The 11,251-nt window shown below is 29.6% G+C and overlaps 1 protein-coding gene across 3 annotated transcripts in view; it reads left to right on the top strand.

Moving 5' to 3' along the window:
- Positions 1-9,930, top strand: part of LOC118182509 (tRNA (guanine(10)-N(2))-methyltransferase TRMT11) — a 51,017-nt gene extending 41,087 nt beyond the window's left edge. For all 3 annotated transcript variants that reach the window (XM_085811994.1, XM_085811996.1, XM_085811995.1), the window contains 5 exons: positions 103-267; positions 1,835-1,904; positions 2,005-2,136; positions 6,042-6,159; positions 9,784-9,930. In XM_085811994.1, the coding sequence (XP_085668120.1) occupies positions 103-267; positions 1,835-1,904; positions 2,005-2,136; positions 6,042-6,159; positions 9,784-9,876 (578 nt within the window). In that variant the 3' untranslated portion in view covers positions 9,877-9,930. The remainder of the gene's footprint in view (positions 1-102; positions 268-1,834; positions 1,905-2,004; positions 2,137-6,041; positions 6,160-9,783) is intronic.
- Positions 9,931-11,251: the final 1,321 nt, after the last annotated feature.

The raw sequence follows: 11,251 nt of genomic DNA on the forward strand, positions 1-11,251 counted from the left end.
AGATTTTCTTCTTAAAATGGAATGGAATTAAAATATGTGCAGTATAGAAAGTATGAACATAATTGCTTGCATTAGTAAATAATTTAATTTTTTTCTCGTTAGCAAAACCTTCTAGATTGAATCAAAAGCAGCGAGAACCAGATGAGAATATCCGAGCCAATATGAAACAGTATGGATTTGAATCTCAGTACCTAGATGTAATTGTTTCAGATGCTGCACTTCCATTATGGAGAATGCCATCATTTTTTGATGTCATAATTACAGATCGTATGACTTTCATTTTTATTATTTATTCATTTTTAAAATATGCAGTAAATCCCTCTCAGTGATCACTTTGTTGATATGATTGCCTGTGAAATACATCATTAGGTCTGAGGACATCAATAATATTATTCAGCATCACTGATAATCATGTTTGTAAGGATGGCAAAAGAAACTTTCCTAGTGAAACACAGCATACATGATCAACTTTACATGCACTAGTGGGGACTATCAGACATTTGCATATTATGAATTTTTGGGAGTTGCATATGAATAAGACTAGAAGCCAAGATTTTGTATAAGCCTTGAGATTTCTAGCCCTGTTTGCATTTATCTTTTTAATTTATATTTTAATGATTCTAACATTTGAAAAGAGAAATTGCTAGATCTCTTTTATTGTAGCACAAAATATGTCAAATAATTTTTTTTTTTTTTTTTTTTTTTTTTTTTGGTAGAAATATATATGCCAAGCTGATGATTCTGATGGGAAAATAGCAATGATACTTTTATTATCAGGTCTTTTTGACTATGGTAAAAATTTTCTTAACATAAAAAGAAATATGTCTCATAGGTTAATTATATCAATAAATGAAGGACAAAGTAGACTGACACACTTTAAAAACTTTTGATTACTATAGTTACATTGAAAATTTAAAAAAAAAAAAAAAAAAAAATTGTTAAGAGATAAAGGTGGGGAAGGCAAAAACAACATTTAATTTAATGATGGCATTGGTGGATATATCTTCTATGTAGAAAATTGTTTGTTGTGTCTGGTCTTAGAGGAAATGTTTCAAATTAATTTAATTTTTAATAGGCAATATATTTTTAATTCTAGTAATAATAAAACAAAAGATATTGTTTTTAATCATTCTATATGCTTTATTTTTAAAACTAATGAAATTTATTATCTGCAAATTAAATCTTTTCTTTATTCTTAAATTTTAAGAATTTAAACACAATTAAACCATCTTGTCAAATAAATGTGATCACCCGTAACATATAGGACATAGAATTAATGAGAAAAGATTAAAATAGAAAACTTGAAGGGCAAGTCTCATGATGGCATTATTTGATTTATATGTGATCACATGGATGTTGAATTTACCGAAAAGCAATTTGCATGAAGTAAATAAAGCAAAGCGCAAAAACTCTGATTTCAATTAAAACAAATTTTGATAATTGGAAAAACCGAAAAGTATTTAATAAAGAGAAAAGCTAAAACAAGAAAAGTTAACAGGTAATTTATTAGAAGAGAAACTGCTGTGATTTATGTTTAACGTCTAAATTGAAAACCTCAAAATTTAGTAAAAATGTTGGAAAGATATCTGTGGTGTTAAAATATAATTTAAATTCCACATTTCTCATATATTTAGTAAAATTTAAAGCGAAAGTGAAGTCTTTGTTTTATATATTGTAGCGTAGTTTGTTATTCGTAAAGCAAATCAAAATATTTTGTACTAGTAGCCTTTTTTCCCCCCTCTATGTTATATGTATTTTAACAGTAAAAAGTGTTTGCATAAATTATGTAAACTGTATTTAAGAAATTAAAATAATTTAAATTTCTCTCTTTTAGCTCCTTATGGAATCAGAGAACCCACTGAGAGGATAGGTACAGAGAAAGATTATAAAATACCTGATCATTTGTAAGTTGGAAAAAAAAATCTATAGATGTCATAAAGAATTCAATAAAAAATTTCCCCACAGTGAGATAAATTTGTATTTGATTTTAACTTTTCTCTTTAGAGCTACCAGTCATATTCCGTCAAAGGTTACATACAGTTTACAAGATATTATTGAAGATTTACTGGATTTTAGTTCACAATTTTTAAAGCTTCATGGTCGTTTAGTTTATTGGATGCCTGCATTTAATGAAGAGTAAGTAAAGAAAAAACATTAGTAAACTGGACTGATGCATTTTAAATACTTTATATTTATTAATCTTTATTGTTATTTGAGAGTGTGTTTCTTATGAATTAATTGTACAGTGTTTGAAATAATTTGTTTTTATATCAGTCACATTTTTAACATGTAAAAATCTGGTTTTGCATTATGCAAGATTCATTTTAATTAAACTGATTTCTTTTTTAAAATAGCTGTTTTTTAATTTTAAAGCCTTAATAATTTGATATTTTAAATTTTAATTTGAAAATTATCTGCTATTTTACACATAGATTTCTAACACTCTTATAATAATCAGAGTTTTTTTTCAGCCTAAATATTATTTGTACATATTGTTGTAGCATTTAGTTAAATAAAGAAGAGGACTGAATATATTAACTACTGTCTCAGTTACTTAATGAGCTTATTAATCACCTTGAAGGAAAACGTTTTGACAGGTTTATTGTTTTCATTTTGTGGATTTTCATGACATGGCAAAATGCTGTTATTTAGATTTCATGACCTGTCAGAATATTATTACAGTCAAAAGTCGTTAATTCGGACACCCATAATTCGGAATGATCTATAATCCGGACCTCAAAACTAAAAACTTTCTGCGCATGCGCCGCGTTGACACATGCGCATAGGCGCTTACGCGCGCGCGTAAGACCTTTTACTACTGCGCATATGAGTGTGCGCAAGTGCAGAATACGTTTTCGCGTGCGCGTTTTATGTATAATGGACGTATAAGCTAAAATTATCTAATTATCTATTTCAGTTAATGTTGATGATTGCGTTGTTCCTTAATTTTCGAATTGGATCCGGCTTATTATTTTTTGCAGACTGTAAGAGCAATTTTATAAAATTAAGCTTAAACTTTCGATTATATCAAATAGAATTTCCGATATATATTTGTTAATATGTAAAGGATCTAAAGCGAAAGTATGTTTTGAAATCCGAAATCTGTTTATCAATTTCACGCTGCTCGGCGGGAGGAACGCCGCGCGGCGGGCGCGTAATGAATTGGAAGTTATCTGTCAGCACTATCCTTATCTTCAGGGCAGATGTTTTTATTTTATTTGGCTTATAATTGAAGATCAGATGTTTTTATTTTATTTGGCTTATAATTCCTTACCAAATGTAGTATTTCATTTCGATATGCTCCGTCTTTGATATGATTTAAAACAAGTTCCTCGTCATTATAATTCGCTTCCGATAGCGAAGAAAAGTAACAGAGGTTATTGAAAACGGAAAAATGTCGATTGACAAATTAGTCGGTGTTCTTGACACAGCAATTATAGGACTTGAACAGCGGAACTTTCTAACTGAACAAGAAATTATGTCTGTTTAATAGAATTAAAGAGAAAGTATTATCACATGAAACGAAGCAAAACTTAAACAACTTACATTGAAAGAAATGTTTATTTAAGTAAACAAATAAATATTAAGCTTTTTCTGTTTGTAAATTTTGATACCCTTTAGATCATAATTGTTCTTTATTTCATAAATTACGGTATCATATTTTTAATTTTAGAATTTCTGCATGCCATCCTACGAGATTTAAACTGATGATCTATAATCCGGAAAAATCGATAATCCGGAATCGCCGAAGTCCCGACGAGTCCGGATTAACGACTTTTGACTGTATTTTCCTCAAGTTTTGCCAATTGAGAGAAATATTTGTTTCAAGCCTCATGTGAAAATGAAATAAATGCACAGCTGCATATTGTATAAATAAATCTATATTTAATAAAATAATAAATAAAAGCACAAATTGCTATGTTTCATTAATTTATGATGAAATAATAATAATACAGCATACATTTTCTTTATCATTTGACTTATCCATTTTAAATATGAGATTTCATACTTTACATCTTTTAAATCTTGGTACAATTTCTTTTTAATATCATGATTTTTAGACTTTTTAATTAAAAAAAGAATTTTAACTTTAAACTCTTTGAGGTGTTAAATAGTAATTTGAAGTTTTTAGATAGTCTTGTTAATTATTTATTTCTTTATATGGGTAGAAATGTTTCTTTTTGATCAGTATTAATTTTTCTCATCTATCACCCCTCCCCACCCAAAAAGTCAAAAATCTTTTATGAGGTTTTCAGAGATAAATATAGAATTTCAATATAACAAAAAGGCTTGTAATGAAAGACATATTATTATATATATTTATATGTGTAAGTATTTAATCTATCATGATTGTTCTAAGGTCAGAGTAGTTATTACTTATTTTACACTAAAAGCATTTTATATTCACTATACAGTACAAAGTCTGTAATCCGGAATGATCTATAATCCGGACCTCAAAGCCACAAACTTACGCATGCGCGTTGACCACGCATGCACGTAAAGCCAGTAAAGCGCATGCGCACTTCCGATAGTGAAGAAAGTGACAGAGAGGTTATTGAAAACGAAAAAATTTTGATTGACAAGTTAGTCGGTATTCTCGACACAGCAATTACAGGATTTGAACAGTTCAACATTGTAATTGAACAAGAAATTATGTCTTTTTATGGAAGAGAGAATTAAAGAGCACAAAAAGCAAAACTTAAACAACTTGCATTGAAATAAATGTTTAATAAAGTAAACAAATAAATATTAAGCTTTTTTTTTTTTTGTAAATTTTGATGTCCTTTAGATCATAATTGCTCTTTATTTCATAAATTATGGTTTCATATTTTTATTCTATAATTTCTGCATGCCATCTTACCAGATTTAAATTGATGATCTATAATCCGGAATCACCGAAGTCCTGATGAGTCCGGATTACGGACTTTGTACTGTATTAATTATTACATATTTTAAAACAAACTTATATTGTTACATTTAGCCATCCTTTACCTTTATTTGGGGAGGGTTATGGCAACACTACGGTAAAAATTAAAAATTTTTATCTCCACTGTGTGAGACTGTGTATTGGAAATTGTAAAGATGTGCTTTTTTAAAATTATTTTGTGATATTGCTGTTGAACTGAATTTTATGATTTAAGTGCGAAGAACATGATATTTAATAAAGGTAACACACAAAATGTCAAAAAAAAAAAAAGGCCTCTTGGCCATAATATAAAATCTGAAAGCTTTCAGTTCCCCCTTGTTATTGTATACATCTTAAAATAATGGCATCTTGAAGAACCATATGTCTTTATGTAGAAGTCAGAAAGTTATTTTCTGTTTTTTTTACAAATTTATTTTTACAAAATATTTATTTTTTATCTTTATTATTGGTGTTTAATTTTGTGCAGGTTATGAAAAATTGTCCAGTTTTTATCTGCATTAACGTTTTTATTTGCATTATATCTTTTGTATGATTTATATTTTTGTAAATGCTAGTTAAATAAGCTGTCTCTGACAGTACAATCGCTGTCTTGTCTTATTTACAATCTGTTAATTTACTGCTGATTTTTCACTCTTTTGTTCCTACATCTTTAATTAGCATTAATTATTTTATCTTTAAATAGCATTAATAAAATATTCCTCCATTTTTGTGTATCTTATTTAGTGTTTATGTAATTTAGTTTGGGTTTAAATGACTGTTACCACATAATATTTTTACCATTGAAATAATTAACTGAAATGATTGCAGTAAATATAATACACAAATTTTGGTCTATTAAAAACTCTTTTGATGCATATTTCATACATTTTCCAAGATACTTTTAGGGATAATGTATTTTTATAGTAACTCACGTCGAATCAGTTCTAGACTGAACTATGTGAAAAGCTATTTCTGCTGTTTGTTTATGATATTTTTCATAATTCCACCTGATTAATTATGTTTAATGACAGTTTTTACTTAAAGTGCAACTTATGTATAATTTAGTACACTCTATTTTGTTGTTAATGCTAGCTTATTCTTTTGTGATGGTATTACAATTTTTCTTTTCTTTTAGTTTTGACAAAAAAAAGTTACCATATCATCCCTGTTTAGAATTAATCAGCTGCTGTAAACAAGCTTTGACTGGTCATTCATCTCGTTACCTCATCACAATGGAAAAAATAAAGGAAAATGTAAGTTTAAAACTGTGTATTTTATTGCTTTTAATATAATTCATTTTCATTTAAATCAATTTCTTTCAATTCAGATTTCAAATTTCTTCTTCCCGTTCTTTTTATTTATAAAACTTTCACCCTTTCGAGGTAACGCACTGTTGTTTCAGACATTCCCTGAAGATGGATAGGAGTCAAAGGGAATCATCTGACAAGATCTGGGTTTTGCATCGCTAAGCCTAACTTTAGAAAAAGAAAAAAAAAAAAAAAAGGAAAAAAAAATCGCACAAAAAAAGTTTTTAGTTCTAACATCATAATATTTGGCACCATTTTATATTATTACTTAAACTGTCATATCAGTTAAAATTAGCATTTAATAACCTTTTTCTGTTACTTTACATGAAAATATATATATATAAAAACCTTATTTAGAAATAACTTTTGGAAGCTCTATTCAAATTATGCCAAGGTTTTAATTGATGAAATAGGAAGAAAGACTATTTACCGGGAGAAGAAACAAAATCTTTCACAGGAAAGGGAAGGCGGGCATCCAGTAAGCTCAATCTCTGATAAAATGTCCATATCAGAATCACTAGAAATATCACTTTCTAACTCTTTAGAAAATTAATCATCACTCCATCCATGTCACTAATTGGCTCATTTGCCATATGTCTATATCTTTCTTTTGTTAAATAACGCTTGCTTACCATAATAAACTGAAATCAAGGCTTTCCAAAGTAAAAAGGGAAGTACACAAAATATAAGCTGTAAAAGTAATGCTAAGCTTAACAGAGCCTTGCAGAATAAACCTATACATAGTAGCGAGAAAAAGAATTAAAAAATGGATTCAAAGGGAAAGAAGAAGAAATCGAAGAAACACAAATGTTTACATCACATGGCGAGTTAAAGGGCCAAAATCTGTTTGTTTACGTTACACTTTCCTTCCTCTCCCACAACAGCAGATACGAGAGTTAGGCAGAATGTGATTAAACTGAAGGTCAGAATCCTAAAAGTATGTTCAGTTCAAAAATAAAAAACGCAGGACAGTATCTGGTGGTCTTTAAAAATTGGTTTAGCTTAAAATGCACATATGCATCACTCATCCTTAAGCTCATTCTCAAGTGATGCATGGCTGGGATACCTGGCTATGGGAGACGTTCATAGGGAATGCATATATGGGATATCCGTCAAGAAAGAGTTAATACCACTTGTTGCAAAATTTAGTGAATGTTGTTCATGTATTCAGTTTTGACATACATTTTGCCTTCCTTTTTCTTAGAATGCTTTTTACCCTTATTCAATTTTTTTATGCTGTGCATAATTATTATATAACATAAGATTATAAAGATGGTTTACTTTCACAAAATGAAGAATAAAAGGAAAAAAATTAATGCACAAAATTTAATGCTCTGAGAAAAAGTATAATAAAAAAGATCCCTAAAATGGAGTTCCGATCAATTCATTTTTACACCAGTAAAGTGTAATATCAGGTTTCAGTGTTATACCTTGTGAAATCAGTATGCCTAAAAAAATATATTTCTTCTGAACTGGTTGAATGCCACGATTTTATTCTTGATTTTTCGTTTGCAAGGTGTTGGTCCATATACTCGTCTACAAAACGGTTAGCTTCAGTAACAATATGAAGCAAAAGCAGTTCATCAAAAAACGATTCAAAAAAGATAAATGTGTTTGAAACATCCGTTATATCTTTCTTATTCCTGGACCTACTACAAAAAGTAAATGAAAACGAAGAACACAGAATAAAAAAATACGTTTTACTCAAACAACACCAGCCAATACCGCGCAGTCCTTACTTTCACCGCTTTAGACACACCCCTCTCTCCAATTTCTCCCCACACTTCTCTGAAATAGTATCACCCTTCGCATACTTTGTCAAGGTCATTGTGGTGTTGCATTCCAAAGCTTTGCGAATAATTTTACGGGTAGCAGCACAAAGCAAATGATAGAAGTTTGGAAGGGTGTATATATACGCAGGCGTATATATACAGGCAGTTAAAGCATCGGCTGAGCAAGGCATATATATATGCCCGCAGCAAGTGAGGGGTTAAATGAAAGTAATTAATAATATATCTCCTGGGGGAAGTGCAGTTGTTCAGATTCTATTATGACAGAAATATTTGTTAGATATATTTCAGTATTTTAAATTTGTTTATTTATCTAATTTTCTTAGAATCATCCCCTTTCCATGATCTGTTGGTGATCTGCAATTAAGAGGCATTTTTTACAATCAATGACACCTTATACACTAAGAAATACAGTATTTTATTTCTCTGTGATAGAATGAAAGCATGATAGTATAAAAACATTCGACAGATAAATAAAAAAATCTGATGTGTACACCACATGACTTCCTTCTACGGAATATTAAATTATATGCATTTTTTCTTGCATTTCATTTAAATTTATTGGATTGAATTAAATCTACTTCTACGCATAAACCACAATAGAATAAACGCATTCTTTAAAATTCACTCTAGTATTTGTTCACCATAGCGACACTGGTGCTAGATTTTTTCATTAATACCTCTGAAATGCGAGATATTTCTTTCATATTATAACTAATAATGCACAAAATTTATAACATTTAAAGAATAGAATTATCTAATCGTTGCCACATATTCTATTCAAATACTATAATAAAGCTAGAATGATGTATAAAAGAAATTAAGCAAATAAAACAAAAAAAAGAAACAGTTTTTAACAGACGATTGAGTATTTCTCATTTAATTAATTCAGTTCTCACTTCACGAGAAGGCAAAAATAAATAAAAACTCAAAATATCTATATAAAAAATTACGAAGTAAATCTTAAACGCTTATTTCCTTGAAAAAATTCCATAAAGCATTAAGCATGATTTAAATGGCAATAATAAATGAAGGCGTTATCTTTGTTGTTGCGAAGCTAAGTTTCTCTAGATTGGCAACAAATCCACTAGTCTGCAGTTTCAAATGTAAACAATCAATGGCCGCCATAAAAAAAAGGCTTAGCGGCACTTAAACAACTTTAAAATTGTTGATAATTCTAAAAATATTGCATACAGATTTACTAAAGGCATAAAAACCTTAACCAGAAGATGAAAACAACATAATTCAATCATTTTTAAAGCAAAAAATGTACAATTTACAAACATATAAGAGTAAAGAAACTGCGAGAAAATAATAATTCGTTTTTGAGTTATGCGAGATACGTACGTACGCACGTACATACATACATTCATACAGACGCCACCAAAAATTCTCTTCAGAATTAATTTTAAAGCAGTTTTATAATTTTTTGGAGGAAACGAGTCTTTTATTCTGTCCTTACGTACAGATATCACGCAAAAACATCGTTAAATTGCATTCGATAGTAGTCAAAATGGATATTTTCGTTGAAATATGCTGCCTGAAACTTTTTGCGATTACAATACTTCCTTTTTACTTCGTACAAGGAAGTAAAGACAGTAGTTTTTATGAAACATTTTAATGAAACTGAAAATATGTAAAATAATTGGAAAATGTCAAAGTAGGAAGCTGAAGATTTGTGTTTCTTTCCCTGTTATACGAGTAATTCTAGGTAATTAAAATTCTAACTTGTATATAATTATCATCATCATCTGAAGTATTTTGAAATTTTATTTTATAGGTAAATGCTGCAGAAAAGGCTTGTGTTCCTGAAGCTGCCTTGTCTTTCCGGAAAAAGTATTTCGAAGCGCACAAAAAGAAATCTTTTTTTTAAATGTGAATTTATATATGTTTATATATTTTTTAAATAAAATATCATTTTACAAGGCTTTGTTAATGTTATTTAAAGAAGCTGTCACTGATAATTGTTATTAAAAGCCTTTGCAATTTTTTATATAAGGCAAAGTACAGGGCAGTCATAAAAGAAATTTTCGTACTCAGAGCATTTTAATTTTGTCCAAGTATCACAACACTAGGAACCTTGTATTGTATATTGTGTACAGTCAAAAGTCGTTAATCCGGACTCGTCGGGACTTCGGCGATTCCGGATTATCGATTTTTCCGGATTATAGATCATCAGTTTAAATATGGTAAGATGGCATGCAGAAATTACAAAACTAAAAATATGAAACTGTCATTTATGAAATAAAGAACAATTATGATCTAAAGGGTATCAAAATTTACAAAAAGAAAAAGCTTAATATTTATTTGTTTACTTTATTAAACATTTCGTTCAATGTAAGTTGCTTCGTTTCATGTGATAATACTTTCTCTTTAATTCTATTAAACAGACATAATTTCTTCTTTAGTTACAAAGTTCCGCTGTTCAAGTCCTATAATTGCTGTGTTGAGAATACCGACTAATTTGTCAATCGAAATGTTTTCGTTTTCAATAACCTCTGGGTCACTTTCTTCACTATCGGAAGCGAATTATAATGACGATGAACTTGATTTAAATCATATCAAAGACAGAATGAAATACTACACTTAGTATGGAATTATAAACCAAATAAAAAACATCTGCCCTGAAGATAAGGATAGTGCTGACAGATCAACTTCCAATCCGCCGCGTGAAATTGATAAACAGATTTCGGATCTCAAAACATACTTTCGCTTTGTAGATACAAATTACATATTAGTAAATATATATCGGAAATTCTATTTGACATAATCTTTATAATCTATCATAATCTAATAATGACGTTTCTGCCCCCCCCTGCCGCAGAGCAGCGTGAAATTGATAAACAGATTTCGGATTTCAAAACATACTTTCGCTTTGTAGTAAATATATATCGGAAATTCTATTTGACATAATCGAAAGTTCAAGCTTACTTTTATAAAATTGCTCTAACAGTCTGCAAAAAATAATAAGCCGGATCCAATTCGAAGATTAAGGAACAACGCAATCGGCAACATTAACTGAATTAGATAACTTTAGCTTAGCGTATAACTCCGTTACAATTTAATTGCGCATGCGCACAAACATATTCGCAGCCGTAAGGGTCTTACGCGCTCTCGTAAATGCCTGTGCGCATGCGTGAACGCTACGCATGCGCAGAAAGTTTGTAGCTTTGAGGTCCGGATTATGGGTGTCCGAATTAACGACTTTTGACTGTATTACCATATTTCCTTGCATATTTTCCCCTCTT

Source organism: Stegodyphus dumicola, chromosome 2, assembly GCF_044657685.1.
Source record: "Stegodyphus dumicola isolate Sdum_Otavi_A_Nest chromosome 2, ASM4465768v1".
In the NCBI taxonomy this organism is placed as follows: Eukaryota; Metazoa; Arthropoda; class Arachnida; order Araneae; family Eresidae; genus Stegodyphus; species Stegodyphus dumicola.